General features: G+C 38.1%; 1 protein-coding gene, 1 long non-coding RNA gene and 1 pseudogene across 2 annotated transcripts; all 3 read right to left on the bottom strand.

Moving 5' to 3' along the window:
• Positions 1-4,121: 4,121 nt before the first annotated feature.
• LOC148844985 (calcium-binding protein CBP-like) lies at positions 4,122-6,304 on the bottom strand. The gene is made up of 5 exons (XM_088955387.1): positions 5,424-6,304; positions 4,991-5,037; positions 4,743-4,918; positions 4,535-4,553; positions 4,122-4,398 (listed from the first exon to the last, which is right to left on the bottom strand). The coding sequence occupies exons 1-5, from the start codon at positions 5,950-5,952 to the stop codon at positions 4,294-4,296; spliced, it is 876 nt and encodes a 291-aa protein (XP_088811513.1). The 5' UTR covers positions 5,953-6,304; the 3' UTR covers positions 4,122-4,293.
• A 4,660-nt stretch (positions 6,305-10,964) lies between these two features.
• Positions 10,965-12,236, bottom strand: LOC148844984 (uncharacterized). The gene is made up of 2 exons (XR_016102489.1): positions 11,710-12,236; positions 10,965-11,553 (listed from the first exon to the last, which is right to left on the bottom strand). It is a non-coding gene; the product is annotated as an uncharacterized LOC148844984 (long non-coding RNA).
• Positions 12,237-18,036: 5,800 nt separating this feature from the next.
• LOC148844983 (anthocyanidin 3-O-glucosyltransferase UFGT-like) lies at positions 18,037-23,463 on the bottom strand (annotated as a pseudogene).
• Positions 23,464-24,404: the final 941 nt, after the last annotated feature.

The raw sequence follows: 24,404 nt of genomic DNA, 5'->3' as shown, positions 1-24,404 counted from the left end.
TTTTTCTCACTTCTAAAATCCAGGTTTTTCTTAGTTTTCCCTAACCTCATTCATAATGCCCATCACCTTTTTTTTTTTCTCTTTTCAAGGAAAAGCAACATCTATCCATAAACAATCAACATGAATAAAATTGCAATTGTTCTTTGATTATTCTTTCATAACATGAAGCTTCTCTACTAATGTGATGGATCATTAGTAGAGGATTGCCTTTCAAATAAGAGTTCTCTTCAAAGGATTCAACTCTGACTTCTGGAATTGGAAAGGTGTTATTGATTGTGCCTCTAGACGAAAAGGTTGCAGAACTTGGAGACTATAAGTTGTATTTCAGTGGGGGTGTTCAAGACAAGAACCGCAAGAGATGAAGAAGAATTGGAAAGAAAAAGAAACGTTAGTGGAAAAAGAGGGAGCAACACCACCGGAATCAATATCAACAATAGAAACAAAGGAAAAAGAAGACGGAGAAAGCCTGGAGGAGCGCTTCAGTGGAGGAGACCTCCCTTTCCAGTAGAGAGCATAGTGGCAGAGCGCTTCGGTGGTGGAGAGGTTAACGGTAAAATGCAAGGTTTCGATTGTGAATATGAAACACAATATCAAAAGTAAACTACGGACTGAGCCCTTCCACAATAAATACCCATTGCTGATATTTGGGGGTGTGGACAGTGCTAAATGACCATATTGACAACTGGGTCATTGGCCCAACAAAGAGATGAAAGTAATCAAACCAAAAATTTGAAAGATTGACATCACGTCTATTGCAACCATGTCACAATCGAAAGGGGACTGTTTTTTGCACCGCAACATATCAATTTTAACAAAGTTGGACTCGTGTATATTTCTTTCAGGGTACTAAAAACGTGCATTTGAAAGTTTGTTTCCTTAAGTGTAATTCCCCAAAGTACAGGTACGTATCTATAATTTATCCTAGTTTAAAACAAAAGAATATTTGCATTTCATTGGAAGGCAAAGGGGACTTAGCATATCAATTTAACAAAGTTGGACTCAAGTGCATATTTCTAAAAGCTTAAGGTACTTCAAAGTCACACTTGAAAGTCCATGTCCTTTAAGTGTACTATCCCAAAGTATAAGGTACCTATCTATAATTTAGCCTAATTTTAAACAAAAGAATATTTGTATTTGATTGGAGGAGGATGGGAGGGGGCTTACAAGAAATAGAGAACATTTCTTGTGACCATATTGCATGCAAGCCCCAGTGAAAAGCAAACACATCGGTACTCGAAATAAAATTTTATTGATGTGATGCCTTGAATCTAGTGCAAGTGCTGGTGTTCTAAGGGTGTTCATGAAAAACGGAAAAAACCAAACCAAAAAATGCTGATAACTAAACCAATCAGTTTGGATTCGGTTTGGTCCAATTCCAAAATAATTAGTTTTTAGTTTGGTTTCGATTAACCTACAAGAAAAACTGGCAATTAACCAAATCAAACCAATCTATATAAGATTATTAATATATATAAAAAAAAAAAAAACTATGATGTAAGAAAGACATGATATCGGAAAGAATTGATCAATCAAATCCCTATAAATTTTGATGAAAACCCACCTGATTGGTCACCACTTTTATGATGCTGGTTGATTGATCATAAGTTTTTCTGACATCACGTTTTTTTGGCATAACCATTAATATATACTTTTTTTATTAATCATATATTATAATATATATAGATATAAATATTTATAAACAGGAGCTTTTTTTTTTGTTTGTCTTTGGAAAAAAATCATGTAATACAAAATGTAAGAAAGCAACTTTCATTAAAAAATTAAATCTTTCATAATTCCTAAATGGCACATGAAACCTTTATCTTTGAAAAGTATAGAAAAAAATTATAAGGATTAAAGAGAAAAATTAGGCAAAACGTTTCTAAGCTTCATCTAGTTTTTTTTTTTTTTAAATAAAGAAAACATAACAGAATTTGAAAAGGTGGGTTCTATGCCTAGATCCGCTAAGCTCATCTTGTCCACATAAGATCCCAGTACATAGAAACATTCTTTAGTTCATTGTGTACAATACAGGCATCACAATCATGACCGGTAGATTTGAGAAAGAGAGAGAGAGAGAATTTTTGTCTGATACATCCATCATAATTATGCATAACCATTCCACTTCCACCAGATGCATGACTGGTAGATTTCAGATTTAATTTGTTAGGTAAGCTAGCTTCTTAGACGAAATTTTTCTGGAAATAGATTCAGACTAAGCACGGCTCTATTGTAATTAAAAGACAAATAAGTGCAGTAGATTGGTGGACATCTAATAAGAGCCTTAAATCCTTTGAATCTTCTCTTGTATCTCCATAAATGCATGTATCTTTCATTAGGGGAAATATCTATTCATATGGGCGGAGATGTGAACTTGAATAAGAACATACAGTAATAAGAAGTTATCAATGCACAGTTGCAAAAAGCTGTGAGAACAGTTTTGTAAGGATTAAATGCAAATTCAGACTAGACCGAATCAGTGGATTAATGACGGGATGTATATGAAGCCTAATACATGGATGAGATGTATTGTGGTGGGGCATGTATAGGGAGCCAATGTGCTCTTACCTTTCCGTGGTTTGAATCCATGAATTCTCAATACGAGGGTTGCGTTACGACAAACTCAATATCGAATGGGTTGTATCTTTGACATCAGACATTCTTGGATGGAAGAAGCCAAGTTTTTGATTGGGTTGATTTACTCAAAACAATAATGCAATTATTTTTCATTTGAATAATTGTTAAGTTAATTAGGTTAACTGTTTACTTGACCCATACGGGAGTTGTTTCTTTCTAGACCAAGAGATTGTTGAAGAAAGTGAGGTATTTACTTTTATCTGAATTTCTATCGGCTGAGACCATATTTAAACTACTTTCTTCACAACCACCCAATAAAACCCGAATATGCTAGCAATGAAGATCACTTGGGGTGTTCTCCCATGTGAAATGTTTTCCTTGTGGAGAGTTTCAAAACCAAATCAAACCCATCTGGTTTAAAAACAAATTGATTCATAGAACAAAAACTTTTTTTTATATATTGGTACTATGCATCACATTAATAGCCTCCCTCTCCAAAGTCACTGGTTGCGGGAATCGAATCTGTCCCTATGTTGAAGCAAACCACTCATACGGTATCTATGCAAAAAAAATTGTTTTCGTTTTAAAAGCCATCATCTTGAATTCTTGATGATTTCAAAAACATGAATTATTTTTTTATTTTAGTATAAAACAAAGTTATTTCACTTTTCAAAACAAAAACACAATTCAAGAACATGATATTGTTCTTTTTATTTTATATAAAGTGGCAATTTTAAAAGTAAATGAAGACAATACCATTTGCTTTGTAAATTGTAGAATACCACGTCAGCATTTTGAATTTAAAACAAATGGAAATTGTTTATATGTTTTGTTGGCGGTCCAAAGAAGAAAAATGTCGAAACCATGGTTGCAGAGTTGAGCTCATTTAGAGTATTTACTCTTACCAATCAACTTGTTTTTTTTAAAGAGATACAGCCGCGGTTTCCATTGTGGTCCCTGATTCCAACCAACGTGTTTATTGGATCAAAATGTCTTAGTAGGATATCTAGGTACGGGAGCCTAATATTTGATGCAAGAAAGTAATATATCATATTACTTAATGGCATTAGCTTGCATGATTTAACTCTTTGAAATCAATGTTGACCTTTTAGTCATTTTTTTTATATTTTATTCATAATATTATAATAATAATAAATAATAATAATAATAATTTTCATTAGACTTTGCTTCAACTTCCGTCAAAGTTTATCTTCAACAGATATTTGATTTGACTATTTATAATACAAAATAATAAGTCTCATTGCATTTTGTCCAGGCTATTTAGGAGCTCTATCCAATTCATCTACGTCATTAGTCAAGAATCAAAGAATGAGTAAACACATCCTTCTAGCAGATATTGTATAGACCAACCCCATTTCTCATTATTTTTGTTTTTTTTTTTGGAAAATGTCCATCTGATGCATAGTGCAATAAAAGATATGATTGGTCCACAGTTGGGTTTTTTTTTTCATTTCCTTTTGACCCTTTAATTTGCTTGATTTCCATTGGTGCAGTACATAGATAGATTGTATTTAAAAACAATTCAATTAACCAATTATTATCACCATCACCATTTTTATTAGTAGTAAAATTGAAAGAAAGAAACAAAAATGTACAGATTAAACACTCAATTGGGCTGAAACAAGAAGTGCAAAATAGTATCAAATATCAACAAACAGGACCCCTACCCAAAGCTTTCCGCTTTCTCCTTGTTGTAGTTTATGCAATAAGAAAGGGCAAAACGGTCAACAAGAAATTATCATACGTGAATGTTGCTGTACCATTGTATGATTTATCCATCTCTTTGAACTTCTCCGTGAGCCCCTGCACCAATCCAATCACAAACAATAATATTAATTAATGGAGGGAATTAAAATAAATTAATTAATTAACAAAGACATTTGCAAGTATTTATTTATTTATTTTTGATAAAAACAAAAAGAGAAGCAGGTATTATTACCTTAACTGTAAGGCAGCACCTGCATTTAATTTAAGAAAAAAAAACAAATTTATTAAATATATCATAAATTAAGGCTCTTTGTTTATAGTGCAAATTAATTTGCAGCGGTGTAAATGCATGAAAGTGCAAAATAGGCACAGTGTAAATTGTAGTGTACTTTTGCTTCAGTTTAGTGGCAATGGCAATAGGGTTAAGAGATGAAACGTACTCGATGAAATGGTCGTATTCGATGGCTTTATTTTTACCGCCGCTCTTGTCGAACTTGGAGACGAGTAAATCCAATACGGTCGGAGAAACCGCGAATCCAAGGCTCAGGAGCGCCTCTCGCAGCTCCGACGCGTCGATCTTCCCGCTCCGATCTCTATCAAACCTCTCAAAGTTTGACTGCCAAATATACCCCGAATATGAATATAAATTTCCATCAAAAGCGAAAACAAAAATCTAGAAAAGACATACCCTCCAGTTCTGGAGACTGTAGAACACCGATGTGAACTCCTTAGGTCCTGTTGTTTTATTCCGTAATTAAAATGAAACAGAAGGCCATCTTAGTAATTCAGTACAGAAAATGCATTAATGAAAATAACTAATATAAGTAGCAAAAAAATCAGTAGAATCTAAGAAGAAAAATAAAATTGGCGAGGGCATTTCAGGAATTTGAAAAATAGGTATGAGAGAAACGCGGAATGAACTGCTCGGGGCACGGCAAAAAATATTTGACACGTGAAAAACCAGTCATCGGTAACGGAAAACGAGTCTTTCGTTGAAAATCGAAAGGAAATATCCACCTGGAGAAGATTTTGCTATCGTACGCATCTTAGTGGCCAAAAACTAGTGCTAAAGTGCGCAATTTCGATCTGAAAGCGAAGAGAATTGTTCAGAGAGGGCTTACCGATCTTTCGGGTGTTGGAGTTGGTGAAGTGATACATGAGGAGACGGACGGTTCGGATGCTGAAGCTCTGGTGGTAAGACGATAGAGCGCCCTGCAGCTCCCTATCGTCTATGAACCCACTTCCGTCCTGATCGGCCGCCTGAAAGCAAGCGACAATGTTGGGATCAGTTCCCGGAGAGAACGCCGACGGCACCAGAGAGACAAACGGGCTTCCATACGGTTGGTAGCCGGAAAGCGGTGGGGCGGAAGCCGGTGGATAGCCAGAGGTTGGTGGTGCCGAAGACAGTTGATAGGCGGAGTAAGGAGGGGGAGCACCACTCGAGCTGCTTCCACTTCCATGGGGCTTGTGTTTGTGCTTGTCCTTGGAAGGCTTGTCCCCTGGCGTGTGGTCGGGAGCGTAGGGCGCAGAAGGCGCAGCGTAGGGTTGCGCCGGTGGCGCTCCGTAGGGAGTGGCCGTTCCATACGGCTGGGCCGGTGGCGCACCGTAGCCGTACCCTGGAACTGGATACCCCGGCGGATAACCTGCCATTGATTCTCTAGTTTTGTACTTATTGCGAAAGGAAGACTCTTGGTTTGAAAATTGAAACCTTTGGCTTCTGCTTTTGAGATCCGAGAGAGGTCAAGGTCATCTACCCCTTTTAATAACAACCCAACTGTTTCTGCTCAGGATTCAATGAGGGTCCCCCACATGGTGAGGACTGAGGATATCTTAACCGCTGGATTAGTAACTCACGATTCGAAAATAATGTCAATAGATCCCATGTTCTGATTTTCTAATTATGGAAGCAGCCGGCTGCCGAAGTATATAGTTTTTGACCGATGACCCGACCGGGCTGGACCATCCAGATAAGAATAACCATTAAAACATAGGTAAATTTTTTAAACTATCTTATGGTTTGGTTAATTGATTTAGACTTATTGCTTGATTATTGTCTAATGATATCGAAAATATTAACAGTAGGGCTGAAATGCCCATTTAGCCCTTAGGTTAAATTGAAAACTCCTCTTGATCTTCTTCACCTTCTAGAGAGCATTGTTCATCTTCTTCGGCCTTCGACACACAGTAGCGGCAGCGGCAGTCTCCTCCACCTCCGATCCTCTCATCGTTTTTCCACATCTCCCTCCCATGTTCTCCCATTTTCTCCAATGAAATTAACAAAGAGTTACTATTCATCGTCTCGCACCTTGAGGCGAAAAACAGAATAGAGACGGCAAGAAATCTGTCCTCCTTGTTTTTTCCTACTCCCCAGACATCATTCGCCATTCCTTCTATTCATCTTTTTCCACTCCCTAATCACCAGTCCTTTATTCATAATTCCTACCGGAGGAGAGAGAAAAAACAGTGGTACGTCGTGTTAGCTCCAACGGACATTCCGCTCATCAGCTCCATGAACTCAAGCTTGAAAATTCGTTTTTCTTCAATAGATTCCTTCGGACTGCTTCTGAGTTATTTTCTTAAGTGGTCAGCTACCGAAACAGGCTGAGACTCCCTTGTTTGGCCTATTGAGTGCAGATTGAAATCTAGTATAGTCGAGTCTCTACATCTCCTCGTCCATCGAACCAAACCGGCACTTAGACAGGCAATCTGAAAGGTGAAACTAACGACCTAGACGTATTCCCCTTTGTTGTTCTTTAGGACAAAAATAAGATCAGGTAAGCCTGATTATTACCGCATCTTGCTATGTTATTTTCCGTATTCTCTGCTTTGTTTTTCTCAGTCATTTTGCTCTAGACTGGTATCTGAATAACCATCCGAACCTAACATGCGGCTTCTGAGTTATTCTCTATGAGATCCTTGAAGCCAACTCAGATTAGCCGTTCATGGCGTTCATGGTGTCGTCGAACGCTGCTGTCGCAAAATGGAGTGCTGGAGTTACCCTTCGAACGGGAAAAGAAGATGTCCGCCGACGCCGTTCAAGCTCCTCTCCGCCAAGTGCTCACTATGGCTGCTGTTGCAAAGATGAGCCCGAGCTACATCGTCGAACGCCGCCGCAACCCTTTTCTCCACCGCAATCCTTTTCTACTCCTCTCCGTCGAACTTTGCGCCCGATCTAGTCGATGTCTCCGACATCGGGCCACCCTGTTTTGGCGATTACCAACTAAACATTCGGGAGCCCAAGCTTGGTCATGGCGAACCTCTTTTTCTCTTTAACCCAAGCTTGGTTATGTTTTAGACATGTTTCTTGACGTAATGCCCAGATTTTCTGTAGGAAAAGTGAGTAAGAAATCACGAGTGCTCCAAAAAGTTACGCTTCAGACATGTTTCTTACTACCCAACACGTTGTTTATGACAATAGCTACCTTTGTAACTGCTTTATAAATTGTATTTACCTATCACATAAAAATCTAGATACACCTCCGCTATTTTGCTCAACCTACTATTATGATTTAAGTGGCGTCTTCCTCAATTTCTTTGTTATTGTTACGAATTATTAAACCAGGGTGTTTTAAAGGATCACATTGAATTGTCTCTTTGTCTCCAAATATAAATATATCCATTATGAATGTTAAATGATTGATTTTTTTTTTTTATAAAAGATCGACTTAATTTATAATTGGACTAGAATATGGATGTGTTGTGTCTACATTGATATGATAGGAAAAAAAGACAAAGTCCAACTCGAGCTAACACTTAGGACCTGTTTGACAATGTTTCGTGAGAGTGTTTCTGCTATTTCAAACGTTCTTGTGGAACAGAAAGAAACATGTTTGATAAAAATAAAACGAAAGAAATGAGCTACCTGCAAATCTCCTCTAATCTGTCCACCAAACTATCCTCCACCAACTTCCTCTCTAAACCAACATGTACAAATAGCAAAAGCAAACGCATTACCAACGGGACAAGACATGAGCGATTTCTACGACAGTGATTAAGGAAGTTCAAGTGGTGCCGTGTTTAACTGGTGAATGGGGAGATATTACATTGAAGGATGGGACCAAGGTAGACCTAAAAAGTGTACCCAAGTTTAGGGAAATTGTCAATTATCGCCTTTCCATGGCTGATTAATCCGTGGTTTTGGAGGTAAAGGAAGCTCAGCTGAAAGGTTTCTGATGGCCTTCTTTGTTTAATTTGTTTGGCAAATTCAACCTAAAGTCTTTTAAATGAGGTATGTAATAGTTTTTCTTTTTGGAAAATTTAATAGAAATTCTTTAGATGTTAATTACAAGGAAATTTGTTTGCAATATTGATTTATAAGACTTCTATTGCTTGGTAGTTGGGAGAGTCATGCAATAGTTTTATGTGAGTTCATTAAAAATCTGCCATTAATTATATATTGATAGTTGAGAATGGAAATGGTAGAATATAAAAAAAAGAAAAAAGAAAAAAAGAAAAACACACATACACACAGAGCAAAATAGACCCACAAGAAACACTTGACAAAGACTACAGGCTAAGGACTAAGCAGTAAGCACACTGCAACTAAAGACTAACCAAGCACGACCCCTAAACACCTAAACAAGACCAGAAACACCACTGTTGACTTTCCAGCTTCCTGAATATGCGCTAGATATTCTAGTGTTTACAACTTATTTCTATTGTTAATTCTACTATTTTCTTACACAAATACGCTACTGTTTCTAAATTCCAAAAAAGCAACACCAATCATTCATCAGAACTAATTACAACTTATTTCTATTGTTAATTCTACTATTTTCTTACGCAAATACGCTACTGTTTCCAAATTCCAAAAAAGCAACACCAATCATTCATCAAAACTAATTACATTTGTTAGGAGTGACCGAATTATTTCCATTTTATTTATTTTATATTTGTAGTTATGTTATTCACTTCTACTCTTTACCTTAAAATGGAATGATGAAAAATTTACAATTCAAAACACAGGCAAGAAATAATTGCTATCCAAACACTATTTTTGTTTCCATACAACAAAAGCCTATTCTTAAGGAACAAATTGCCAAACGCGTCTATAATTCTTGAATAATAAGAAGAAAAAAAATCGTATTTCAGAACAAAGCAAGAGAATAGAGTGAATAATCTCAGCAAATCGCATCAAAGGTTCTACTCCTTATTTGGTTTGACTTATCTGCGGTTAGATATTAATGGATAATGGATTGTGAAATAACTGTTAAATGCATAAATAATGGATTGTGATCGATCAACCCCAAAATTGCCAAAGCAGGCATGAGACAGCATCACCGTCTGCCTTTTGGATGGAAGATTCCAGTTGGATTTTATCCTCACAAAATTGGTTCTCACACATCCTTACAAGTTACAAGCGGTGCAGCAGAAACATCCCTATACTTGTATGTTTTCACTTGACGACAGTGTAATGACCAATTTTGGGAAGACAAAATTCGAATGATCCAGAAACCTCTAATCTTCTTGTGGTCAGGGTAGAAATACAGTCAATGACTAGCGTTTGAAAATTGATGCGGCTTTAACTTGTTCCCACTGTTTTCAAAACCGGACCGATTCCATTTTTCTTTAAAACCGTTTTTTTTTTTTTTTAATAATTGATTTTGATCAACAAACCATTGAACCCGTCGATTAACCATTCGAACTGATAACCGAACCCCTAATCGGTTCGGTCACCAATTTGTTTTTAAAAACCATGCTTATTCTTGCATTACAGTTGTAGTTTGCATGAGCTTCCATGACAAAACCGAAATTTGCCATTTGGTATGGCTGCTTTAGAGATTCCTCTTTGCACCAAATAGATACATGGGGCAAGGAGACACAAGAAATTGATGAGATGAGGAAAGAAATAAAAATGGGGCCACTGCTACTGAAATTTATCTTCTCATTGTCTGTGACCATTATTGAAAGAGAGAGAATACTACTTTTAAGCTATGTTTGGTTTGAAGGAAAAAATAGGAAAAGAAATGGAAAGTTAGGAAAGCCTTAAAAAATCTTGTATAAATTTTCATACCTTTCCTTCTTTTTTTTTTTCCTACTTTTTCTTTCAAACCAAACATAGCCTTAATGTAAGACTAAATAGAGTATATGGATACCAAAGAAAATAAAATAAATGATGAGTATTTTAAGTTAAAAAACTAAAGAAAACTTTGGGAGTAGTTAGAAAAGGATTTTGAAATTTCCACTTATCTATTACATTTGGTTGGTTTGGTTAAACCTTAGCCTCATCCCATTTGTTAACCTCCAATCCCAACTCTAACTCAAACCAATGACATCTTATTAGACTTTTGATTGACCCGTGATTTAGGGTTTATTAGCTTAATGTACCAATAAATTAAGTTATAATGCATGGTAGTGCAAATTTATTTGTATTTACACAAATGTATAGGAGTGCAAATGAAAAGAATGTAAATTATAGTTTAATATTGTTTTGGGTTTTGCTTCATTCTACTTTACCTATTGTTTTACTTTATTTATACTACAATTAAACAAAATAAGATAATTTTAAAACAAAATGAAATGAATTTGCGCCTAAATCATTTGTGCTACTATAATTTTATATCAATGCAAATAAATTTGCTCTATAAACAAACACAGCCTTAAGGAGCACTTTACTCTAAAGTCACATTTGGAAAAAAAAAAAAAAAAACCCAAATTTAATAGTTAAAAATATCAATGCATATGTACATAAATAAATGTCATACATGCATACATAATAAATATAAGGATAAAATAAAAATCCTCATCTCAAGTTTCTGACAATCATGTAAACCTTCCAGCAAAAAATTTCCTTCTATTTGTGAAAAATTCAACAAATACCTCCCATCCGTTAATGAAAATTCAACAAAAATTTTCCTTCTATTTGTGAAAAACTCCATACTCCCTCGAACATTGTTCATATTCTTTCTCAAGACGCACAGCGGCTGAATGGCGATGCACTCCCCCCTTCCAGACACATCACATATTCGGTACCCATCGAATTCACATCAGAGATGATCCAGTACACCATCTCGCTTTGCAACACCAGATCGATGGTGTGGGCACGGACGGACCACTCTGTATCAGTCTCCATCCAAAGAAGCAAAGGTGCCCACGTCTGTATCACTCTCATTTGACATGCTAACAACTTCACAACAGTATGGTTAAACTCTAGAGTATCCGAGGTTACGACTAAAACGGATATTTAATGGACATTTTACATTGATTTGTGATGTTGAAACTTAAAACCCAGTTGTTCAATCCCAAACATAACTGCAAATGCACAGTAGAAATCATCAAATCAGTGCTCTTAATTTCTCACCCTGCTCTAAAATATTGAAGTTTTTAATTATACGAAATTCTTGAATTTTCAGTTTTAAGTGAAATTGGAAAACAGAGTGAGAAGGTGGTTAGGTTGCGAAGAGGTACCTATAAGTTTTTCTAGCGTCCTCTGCTTGGGCATCTGTTCAATCGTGAACTGGGTATAATCCGATAGGGAATCCAGAACCAATTTAATGGTGCTTTTTGGCGGGACGTAAACGTATTCATCCCCATCGAAGAAGAACATCCACTTGCAATGAAGCGATACCGATGCAAGCAGTCATTCACCAGGAGAAACTGGTTGTGATAGTAGCCATCAAATCGTTCCTTCTCTCTCTGATGTCCTGCATATTACATACCCTTTCTCCATACATGGCTTTAGAACGTCGAGAACACCCGGATGGACCCCACCAGCGTCGCGTATCACGAAATGGGATTTTGGTCGGAACAGCCTCACATAGTAGGCAATCCACTCTCTCACCCTCTGCGGACTGAGATTGTCGTATAACGATGAGCAACATTACAAGTAATCGAACGGAGTCGACGATTTAAGGACCGAAACATCCAAGCTCCCCAGAGTTTCTCTCAAAGCCTCCATCTTAAAATTCTAAAAAGCCCACTGTGGTGAGAACGCGGAATTCAGTCAACATGTTGGCTCATGAACCAAAGTTCGCCACGTATAAAAATGATGGACACCTGCTGGTTAAAGGTTAACACAGACATGTGCCGGTTGCTTAGATTTCGTACTGGTACGTGTCCACTCCTACGTGTAAGTACATCGATTGGAAGAGACTTGCGTCATAGCCGAAGTTGACAGGAGGAGAGATCGAGACGGGTCAACTTTGAAAAACCTCAGCCTCAGCTTGTTCGACGGATTGATTGGAACCATGAAGACGGGTAGCTGCCAATGTTGTTCTTCATCTGCGGAGCCTTCTGCAGAAAACCCAGATGATTCTTTCGGGTCTAAGATGGTGGGGATAGGGAGGCAGATCTTGTCTACTTGCACAAACGGAAATGATAGTTAGAAAGTTCAGGAGAGGTTTTCATGATTGTTAAAGGATTTATAATTTTTACCACTGTTTTTAAAACCGGACCGGATCGGACGGTCGGGCTGGAAAAACTGGCAATCGGTCTCTCTTTTCCTCCAAAACCATTTTTTTTTTAAACTGTTGATTTTAGTCAGTATACTGTTGAATCGGCCGATTAATCGTTCGAATCATTTGAATGGTTTTGACCGTTTTATAAATTTTTAATTTTTTTGTCAGAACAACCAAACATTCGGATTGAACAGCCAGACCGTTGAAACCGATAACTGTCACCGATTCGTTTTTAAAAAGCATGATTTTTACCTTAACCCTTACCTAACCTCCAACCCAATCCAACTGTGTGGTTGGTACTTGGTATTAGGTCAACCCGGACCATGTTGCGTTAACGGATATAATTCTTCACCAAATCCAAGGGGGTTATGGCCTGGTTGTGGCATCTCCTGGTTCCAATGGGCGTTAAGTTCCTCGATATCCATTGAAATTTAGCTTTCTATAGAGATGAAATGATGAATGTGAGAACATCCTTTTTTCTGTCGGCGGGATAATGGACTAACATCATGCTTTGGCTTTATCACCTTGAGCTTCATATTCAATGAAGACCGGTAGGTAACACAATTGATCTTTGGGGTTTGTTGGCTTCTATTTATAAATGGATTCTAAATCGCTCATCTTTCATTATTTTAATATTGTGGTTCATTTTTAGTGTTCAATTTTTCTTATAACTGCTTAATTAATTCTTTATAGATCGATCTTCACCACCAAAATACCTAAGAGATTAATTAATTCTTGATGATCATTATGCTTTTAAGAATTAGGGTCTGGTTCGTAGTTGGAATTCTCTAAAATCGGAATTAGAATGGACCATTTCTATAATCTTTTTTATTCAAACAAAAAAAAAATAAAGATAGAAATTAAAATTAACAGGAATGGATTTTCATTAGATTTAACAGGAATGGATTTTTTATTTCAGCATGAATGAGAATGGAATTCCTGTAAACCTAATGAGGCCTTGGTTTTTCATGAATATTTTGTCTACCTAATTGCATGAATAATAAAATACACATTGAGAAACAGAACCTATGCAAATATGTGTTTTTAATTAACTTTATAATTAATAGATGAAAGACACAAAAGCCTCAACCAGTGCATAGGGCTGTTAATGTGTCAGTTCTATCCAACCAAACCAAACTGATTTAACTGATTATACCAGTTCTGATTCTGTTATTTAAATCTGGTTCTTACTTGTTCCGAATCAATTATTAAGTTAATAATATATATAAAGATTTCCTAGTATTGTTGTAATGTCTATTATAAAGTAAATCTGATAGATAATATATAAGATAATTTTGATTAAAAAGACTTGAATATTTATTAACATATAAGCAATGTATTATTTTATTATCATTTTTATTAAAATTATATTATCAACAATAAAGGTTTAAATTGTTACTAACTTAAATAATTACAGATATCACTATAATTCGGTCAGATCCAATTATCCCATAAATAATCAAGTGGGTACTGGATGTATCATTTTATCCCCATTAAAAATCGGTTTGTCCCCAACCAGACGCGACTGATTGACGATGTGCCTAACATGCTATAGATGGTGCCCGGTGGTTTCGCTTACAAAATTTCCAAATGATTAAACTGTAAAAAAGAGTTTCACACATTTCCATACTTGCTGTCACACATTTCATTTACTGTGATTCATGGTATTATTTTCAAAATCAGATCGGACCAGAAAAATTGGGAATCGGTCACCTGATTGGTTTTGTTTTTCCTCAAAATCATTGATTTTGGTCAATAAACCATTGAATCGACCGGAATGGTTTTAATTGCTTTTTGATTTTTTTTTGTTAGAATGGGCCGATCATTCAAGTCGAACGATCGGACTCTTCGAACCGCTAAAAACCATGGATATGAGTATTAAATGTTCAATATCTTAACCCAACGAACTTTAATTGTAGGGTTAAATTACCATTCATTCACTAAATATTGGTTAGAGTTAAGTCTACTTACTTTTCATTGATTCATCTTTTATAAATGTATTTTTATACTTTCATATTTTACAAAATTTACTTATCATGTCCAATCAATCATGTCTTTTGTTGCATAATGCAACAGATGCACCAATGGATTTGTATCCCATGATCTTTCGGGCATAAGATATTGGGTGATACTTTGAATCTCCTAACCTATGAAGGCCCAAAAGTATGGCTGTAAAGAAAGAAACCCATTATATTTAGGAATCCAAGCGTAATTCTTTCCGTCTAGGCCGTTTAGGCCTGGCACTACAAGATGCACAATATGGTCAATACTCATAATCTAACATTTGATTTGTTCTTTTGTGAAAAAAAAAAGAAAAAACTTCTAAACCCGCTACTAATGTTTTTGTTGTGTTGTGTGTTGAATTCTTTGTTGTAATCCACTTCATGGACGGCTCCAAATCTAGTTAAGAAAAATCCAGAGATAAATTTTGTAGTGGTTTACAGAGGAAGAGCAATTTGATCCTTTTTCAGCAGGTTTATTATAATCGGGTCTATCGGGATAGATTCGATTGTCTCAAAAATCAATCAATTTAGTTCTAGGTTTAAAATTGCAGATCCGATAGTTTTAAGTCCTTAATATTTTTTATTGGGTTGGTTTCGGTTCTATTTGGATATAATCCATTAACGACCCTAATTACAAAGCCAAATGCTGAAAGGCATAAGCCTCAAACAACTCAAGGATAAGCCTTTTTAGTGGGGTCTAAGGCTATCAAAGCTAGGCTTTTTTTTTCGGCCTTGCCTCAAGGCATAGGCCTCTGGCCTTACCACAATATAAAACAATGGTGAATATGCAATAAGGGATAAAAGATTTGGTTTGGATGGTTTTGGGAGTCAAACTACCATGCATTAATGGATACTTTTCATCAATCATGTTAAAGATGATAAAGATGTCACATAGTCCAATAATTTTCATTGGTTCATGTTTCACAATATATACTTTTCATCAAGACTTTAATAACATTAAAAATGCCATTGTAACACACGAAATTGAATTTGGTCCTTAATCCCTCGCAATTATGCATTCGGAATATCTTCCAAAAAATAAAAACATACAAATACAGAGATGTTCCCAATGCATGATTGCAAAAAGATGTGAGGAATAATCCATGAGGACTAGGGCTGCAAGTCGGACCGGGTTAGGTCAGGTTGAGGCCAATCCTAGCCCAACCCTAAGTTCTAAACCCCAACCCTAACCCTAACCCAGCCCAACTCAACCCGAAGTTAATTTCAGGTTTGGTTGGGCTCAGGTTGGGCCCTTCCCAACCTTCTTTCCATCCCTTAAAAACTCATAAATTTCTCGATTTTAGATCTCAACTTTCACTACATATATTAATCATTTGTTTCATTAGTATTTGTTTGTTCACGCTTTTTTTTTTGTTCTTTTAGTACACAATTCAGAAAAACAAGTGTTAGAAATGACTATGGTTTATTATGAGATATAGCTTATGATAGATCTTTCTTGGAAGGCAAACAACATAAAGGAGATAGAGGAGATGAAGAATAAAATAAAATAAAAAAAACATAAAATAATGTTATTAAAGTTTTAGTCTTTTTTATTAGGATTAAGCAAAGTGATTATCTTAAAAGAAATACATGATACTATACGATGGGGGCTATACAAATATCATGAATCTAAACAAATCAATGTACGTTACATATTACATATTGATGAAGGGTGATTTGGCCCGACATCATAAACGGGTGACACGTATACGTGACTTGACATGAATAACAACTCGACATGAGCAGATTGGCACGTGGGCATGAATCAACGTAGATGATGACTTGGGAAGTATCAGCTCACCTCAGAATGAGCTCGGGTACAATAATGTCTCAAGCTGAAGGTACTTCGGGTTGAGTCCATCCCCGTTCGTGGACTAAAACAACCGAGTTCACGACAGTCTAAACCTAGGCAAATGGGCCACCTTGGAGATGACTCACCTCGAGAAGAATCACCTTGGCATGCCACCAGCAACTCGACACAAGTAGCTCGCCACAAGGTAGCTCGCTACAAGGTTCGTTATCAGGTAGCCCTGAGCCCCGCGAGAAGCTTCCTATCTGACAACCATACCTGTCAACCCTGAAAGCTGCACCCACGTCCCTTGCCTGGCAAAGCAGCATCTGCCAACTCTGAGGGCTGCACTCATTGTCTCTCACCTGGTGGTATCGTGCCTGCCAACCCCGGAGGTTGTCTCCTACCTAGCGGGACCATACCCTACAACGGTCGCATTAACCCACCTGCTCCCCAGTCCTGACGATAACAACCAATCACTCCAAGGTTGTTACCTGGCAACAGATCGCTATGGCAGAGATTTGGGATCAACCCCTCCAAACCTACTAGAATGTTAGTATATAAAAACTTCAACCCCCTAGGGGCCAAGGTATCACATATTCACCACTCTCTAGCTTTCTCATCTTCTTGCAAACTCATTTTCTTCCATCTCGCAACTGAGTACTAACTTAAGCATCAGAGTGTTCCCGTCGGGTCAACAACCCCGGGTACCTTCATCTCTCTTCACGCAGATATCTCTTGCCCGTCACCAGGTAGGAGCTCAATCGCCTCTAGCTAGGAGTGGCCGGATTGCGCATCATCACATATAACATATAGTTATATATGACATGTACTATAGAGTCGGGTTCAGGTTGGGTTGGGTTGGCTAAGGGGTCAACCCTAACCCCTCCCGAAGTAAAGTCAGATTCATGAATTTCAACCCAAACATCAACCCGACCCAACCCAACCCAATTTTTTTGGATTGGGCTTTCACTACATATATTAATCATATGTTTCATTAGTATTTGTTTGTTGACGTTATTTGTTTTGTTCTTTTAGTACAAAATTAAGAAAAACAAGTGTTAGAAACGACTATAATTTATTATGAGTTATGACTTACAATAGATCTTTCTTAGGCGACAAACAATATAGAAGAGATGAAGAATAAAATTTTCAAAAAACATAAAATAATATTATTAAGGTTTTAGTCTTTCTAATTAGGATTAAGTGAAATGATTATCTTAAAAGAAATACATAATACTATGTGGTGGGGGCTATACAAATATCATGCATCTAAACAAATCAATGTATGTTATATGTTACACATAATATATATTTATATATGACATATATTATAAAGTCAGGTTCGGATTGAATCAGATTGACTAAGGGATCAACCCTAACCCAACCCAAAGTAAAGTCAGGTCCATTAACTTCAAATACAAAATGGAGATTATTTATTTGTTTCGTTTACTTATTTATTTCTCATAAAGTGAGGAAGAATTTACAGTCCTATGCATTTACAACAGTATAGAATTTGCAATGCAAATTAAACCAAAGGCTCCCTTTATGTAAACTTGTTCAGTGCAAAAACCTTGTATTTGCATTTTGCAAGAATGTTTAATGATTGATTGAAGAGTGCAAGTATAACATACTGCTCAGTCTGCCCCTTTATCTTCTGCAAACTGTCTCCGATAAAGTAGTGAAGTGTAGTGTATTGTTCCCTTCCAGTCCAACTGCTTTTCTTGTTAGACAGTTTTGCATGCCCTTAGCTTCAATCAAAATGATGTACTTTATGAATTTATTGTAAATGAATAAAAGTGCATATTTGATTCATGTTCCCTTGGTATGTTTCTATGTAATACCCTTAAACTAGACACTTAATGAGACTCGTGTTAGTTTAGAATGTTCACAGCTAGTGGGTCGGTCTGGGGAGACCTATCCTGACAAGGCTGACACTGTGGTGCCACCAAATCGGTTGGGGTGGCTTGTCTCAGCTACCAGGGTGAGACCCTAGGCACATACAGTGTGGGATTAATTGAATCTTTGAATTGGACCAGATTTCCAGTATTGCCCTGGACCTTGGAGATTGATGGGCAAAACTGAAAAATTATACCCGACCCCTAGACTTGATTATGATATTGCACTAGGTGTCGGATTGGGCTATCTTTAATGTATCAATCAGTGAGATCCTTAGCGGGGGTCAAAACCTGGGTATGTTGGGACAGTTTGAGAATTCATCTGAGTGGGTGATCATAGTGACAGGATCAGCCCCTTTGTCAGACAAAGGTAATGATCGGGGATGCACTCTCACTGATGGAAACCAAGACTATCGGTAGCCGATTTCAATTGTTGAGATTTGTTTTGCAAAATATATTTTATATGAGATATAAAAGTATATATATTATGGTTTCGAAATGATTTGCAAAAGGTTTTAATTCCCGGGATCCGTACTTGAGAGAGTGCAACACTGTTCCTTGCAACCGAGGGAGAGGTCCTCTCTTATCGGGCAATGTATGATCATTATGGGCTGAGAGGTTAAGTGTAAGGCCATTAACGATAATACCTGATGGACTAATTTTGCATCTGCCCACAGTCCCTGGGTGTTACAAGGTGGCTTGGCCCAGGGACCACTTAGGGTAAGTGTTGGGCCCATAGAGCCCATCTGATGGGTTTCAGGGGTTGCATTGTCCACAACAGTGTATTCGGCCAGGCCTTGTAACAAAGGCTGGGTTGAACCCATGTGGCTGATGTGTAGATCAATGTTTGGGTCCCACGCCATACAAGGAAGCCCAACTGGGCAGTAGTTTGGAATGCTTGATGAATACATAACCCTAAATGAGCCTTAAGCCCATTTCGAACTGGGCTAATTTGATTAGTCTTTAAGGGGCGAATTCTGAGATAAGATTAGTTGATAGGATTGGGCCCACACCCTATCCACTCAGAGAGTCCAAGATCTAAATGAGATTTAGATTTGGAAACTTCCTAATTAGATTAGGAGCTAGCTGATCTAATCTGCAGATAAGATAAGGATTATCCCTTATTTTAAAGGAACTTCTAATCCATATGTGATTTGGGTTAGCAATTCCTAATGGGACTCAGAGAGTCCAAGATCTAAATGAGATTTAGATTTGGAAACTTCCTAATTAGATTAGGAGCTAGCTGATCTAATCTGCAGATAAGATAAGGATTATCCCTTATTTTAAAGGAACTTCTAATCCATATGTGATTTGGGTTAGCAATTCCTAATGGGATTAGGAGCTGATCCCTTTAAGTCTATAAAAGGAAGAGGTGGCAGCAGCTTTTAGACATCCAACAGACACAAGTCTAGTCTTCAGAACTGAGATTACAAAGGAGAGAATTCTGCACCCTGCAAATTCTCTCTAGCTGCCTCCTTCTTGCAGCTGCCACCTATAGCAGTTTGATCTCCATTGCTTGGGAAAAATCAAGATTAGATTTTGATTCCAATCTTTTGCAAAAAAGATTGGTAGGAGTTGTATTCACAAGCCGTCCAGGTGATTCTTGGGAAGAATCAAGTTCTTAGGAAGGACACTACTGATTTTGCTCCACCCTGCACTGCGCCATCTTTAGTGGGAGCAGTTTTTGGTTTCTACTTTTGTCGTGAACACCTCCATTGAGAGATATTATTTCTTTGTATCAGGTATTATCTCTCTCTCCTCCTTTTGGTTCAAATCTGATTCGGTTTATGGTTCAAGAATGATGCTTGAAAATATGATTTTTTAAATAGAGAATTCGATTCCCGGTTAAAGGGAAAGAAAAATTTTTGAAATTCGCCCCCTTTATTCCGCAATCTTGGGCGTCCGTATGATGGATTTCCTATCCCTTCATTTCTTGCAAACTCTCGTAGAGTCCCACTTTTCTCCCTCATGTTCTTTCCTTCCGACAAAACCAAATCCAGAGCGTCCATCACACCCTCCCTGCTAAAGACCCCACCCTAATTGTTACCCCAATCCCCCATACTCCGGATACCAATCGTGCGTTCATCTTCTGATCTCCAAAAAATGGACGGCTGATCAGCGGCACCCCACTGGATATACTCTCCACAACTGAATTCCATCCACCATGCGTTATTAACACGGCGACCGCCGGATGGTCCAGCACACACCTCTGTGGGACCCATAAAACCAGCATTCCCCTCTCCTGTGTTCTTTCTACAAGCCTAACTGGCCTGCGCCTTCACGTCGTCTCCGAGGGACCACAGAAATGGTGCACCACTCGCCTCTAACCCTTCTGCAAGGGCAATTAGCTCTGGAGGCGGAGGTGTGACCACTGAGCCAAAGCCCACATAAACCATGGAGCACGGCTTTTGGCGATCCAGCCACGCTAGGCATATGCTCCAATCTCCATGGTGGCAGGCTCCAGCTCTTCAAAAGAGTTGATGAAAACCGCCACGTCACGTGGAAGCATCTGACCCATCCGATGTAACATCCGGTAGAAGGGTGATTCTAGGTTTCCGATGAGTATCCCTTCTTGCAAATCCCAGAGACGATGTTTGGACATCCCGGGTATAAAATCAAGTAGCTCATCCTTACGCTCAGCAATACCTGTGTTCACATCAAAACATAACCAGATGGTTAAACTCTTTCAAGGAACCGGTTCATCAACGTTCAACGGTTTAGAGTAAACTAGCCCATTGGGCCGACCCAGCTCGGCCCATTATTTCTTGGGTTAAGATATGACTTTTTAGACCTGTTGGCTTGGGTTCGGGCACTTTTTTTGGGCCGGGCTCGAGCTTTTTCGAATAAGTTAGGCACAAGCTCGAGTCCAACCTGATAATACATAATACAAAATATATATTTTTTGTTCCTATTTTCTTCTAAATAATAGTGAGATTTTTGCAGTATTTTTGAGTTTGTTGCAGTTTAATACAATTAAATCAATTTTATTTCAAGTAAAAACAATAAATTTTTTTCTTGACTAATTTCTAGGTCGAAATTTGGACTTTATATGAGGGTTGGGCTCAATCTCAATATCTACACCTATAGTAGGACTGGGTTCGGGGTCGGACCTAAATGTGGTTTGTTAACAAAGAGGCAAAGTGTGGCTCGATTCCAAACCCAGTTTATCATGTGAATGGATCTAATATAAGGCAGTGTTCAGCAGCATGGTTTTATCATGTTTAAACTAGTTCAAAAAACAATTTCATTTATGAGTGTGGCTCATTCCAAAACGAGCTTAGGCTGATTCTGAAACACAAACTCTCATACTAGCCTAACGACACCAAAATATATATATATATATATATATATATATATATATATATATTAGATTTCCTCATATTATATATCTATATATTAAATTTACTTAAATTAGTTTTTTATTACTTTTAATATTTTTTAATAATTATTTTTACTATATTTAGTAATTATTTTTATTATGATGTTTTGTTTGTATAAATTAATATGTATGGATGCATGATCAATGGGTATGGCTCCAATTTATGTTACATATGTATCACGCATCACCACATTTTATCCTATTAAAAACACACCATGATGTACAATATATCATTTATTGTGCCTAACACACTCTACAGAATTCAACCACAGACCAAACAAGCCCTAAATTGATCGAATTGCACTGCAGCCGGTTGCTTGCTAACATACCGTTGGGGCTAACACCAATCCTGTGGCGGATGAGATCAGTGTGGAGGTGGGTGGACAGAGAGCAAAGCGCAGACAACCAAATGGGAACACACGGGACGCCGAAGCTCGTCCGCCATGACAGCCGCGAACCACAGGAAAGCGTCGCTCAACACGCAGGTGGTCTTCTTCCCCATCTCCGCTACCGCCTCTTCGAACCCCTCCTTGAAGTTTCCCGGCGTTGCCTCCAGGAATAACTCTATACTCTCCTGAGGTCTCCCCGTAAAGTGGTAGCCATCGGGGATTTCGTCTGTGATATCATAGGCTTTCACGTTATGTAGTCGTAGTAGTAGAGCATCTCCGCTGGATGAGAAGACGGAACGGTTCGACTTCGCCGTGCTGAAGAATGAGAACGTTGCCTCAGGGGCGGCCGCCGCTAACCTGCGCGTGATGTTGAGGAGAGGAGCCGCGTGGGTGCCGAACGGGAACGCCATTACGGCGATGTGGAGGGTTGGGTTGGTGGAATTGCTGTTGCTGCTGCAGCAACTGTGATCGACTTCACCCATTATTGAGAGTTGAGACTAGAGACTTGAGAGGGAAAGAAATAAAAGAAGCAAGAGCGTGCGTATGTTAAGGGGGAAAATAATGCGCATGTTTAGGAAAGAGAGGGAAGGGGGCTTTTATCCACGAAACGCAAGGGAAGATGATGGCACAGCCACACCTTGTAACCGCAACACCCATCATCGCGAGTAACAAAGACTTGGGTTGAATTAGCCACGTCACCCATCCAGAGGAACCCCTCAACCAGAGTAACAGACCCAATTCCACTCAATCCTCTGCAACTTCAACATCATCCAGAAGTGCTACTGGTGGAGTCACCATTTCGAAGTGGTCGGGGATCCTTAAACCCAACTGGCTAGACGGTGAAAACTACCTCGATGGGAGAAGGTCGATCGATGTCATTTGGTACTATTTAAAACCCAGTTTGATTAATTTTTGTTGGTTGGTCTTGATTTTGCTTTCATTGTCTCTGCATGACTGTGTACGTACTGTTTTTAGAAGAGGGAGGAAGAGAGCCAACAACTACAATCTGTATTTGGTGGCAACTCTCAGGAGGGTTTGACTAAAGGAGGAATTTTGACAAGTCCGGTTGAGAGGCACTAAGTAGAATGGTGTTAGAAAATATTTCTACAGTTGTAAGTTCTTTCCATCTATTCTGTGAGAAATATTTCATAGGATGGATGTTCCCATCATTTGAAGCGATCACCTCTTTAACCTCAATATCTATGATGGAAGAGTGGTTGAGTAGGTACGGCATTTCAATATTGGCCATTGCACTAAGACCTAAAAGGCCCACATGTCATCAGAACCAAAAACCTATGCAATCCTTGGGAAGCTATGGCATTTCAATAAATTTGATATATTTCTTTTCCAAGTTTAAATCTATTCAGAAATTTTAACAAGCAGATTGGATCATAGAGAATGAATGGAGCACTTAACTAAACTGTTAGTGCTGTGACTTTGTGAGCATAGCCAAGCATGAATCACAGCTAAATTTGCAATTAGTTTCCAACTGAAGCATTATTTTTTGGGTTATGCCTAGCCAAATAAAAATCAATTTTAAAAAATAATAAATTTGTATAAATCATTGTCTCTTAATTTGTTTATTAATAAAAATTTAGAATTAATTTTAAAAATTTATTCATGCAATTATTTTAAATGGATTTTAAGTTAATAAAAACAAATTTTTAAATTAGTAAGTTTTATTAATTTTACTAACTATTTCATTTAATTACTTCTAATTGGAATTTAATTAGTCTTTAAATCAATAAAAATAAGGGTAAAAGACTTAAATATACCCTAAGCTTTTATAAATTAACTGATGAAGGAAGATTTGGCCCGACCTCTTGATCACCCAACACGTGGCAGAAGCAACAACTCGGCACGGCAGTACGCTCAAGGCGCGAGCTCCGAGAGGAGGAACTAGCGGTCTGAGCTCCCCAAAAGGAGCCCGAACTCTCCCTTCAAACCTGAGCCTTACCAGGAGCGCAAAGAGCAACAACCCGAACTGGCCCACCCCAGGGCAGTTCGAGCCACACCTCTATCCGAACTCAAGGCCACCTCGCACACCACTCCAGCACTTCGTCTCCAGGCTGCCAAACTGAACAAACGTACCTGACACCAAAGGAGTCCGTACCTTGAGGCGATGCACCTGACTGACTTAGGATCTGACGCTTGACAGCCGCACTTCAACGCCCACCTGCCACCGCCACCTCTAGTCGTAGAGACGGCTCCGACAAAGAGAGCAGTGGCGGTTGCCAGACCCAGCAGA

The sequence above is a fragment of the Nelumbo lutea genome, chromosome 7 (genome assembly GCF_056320005.1).
Source record: "Nelumbo lutea isolate HS-2025 chromosome 7, American lotus-T2T, whole genome shotgun sequence".
In the NCBI taxonomy this organism is placed as follows: domain Eukaryota; kingdom Viridiplantae; phylum Streptophyta; class Magnoliopsida; order Proteales; family Nelumbonaceae; genus Nelumbo; species Nelumbo lutea.
This window is presented reverse-complemented; position numbering and strand designations above follow the sequence as displayed.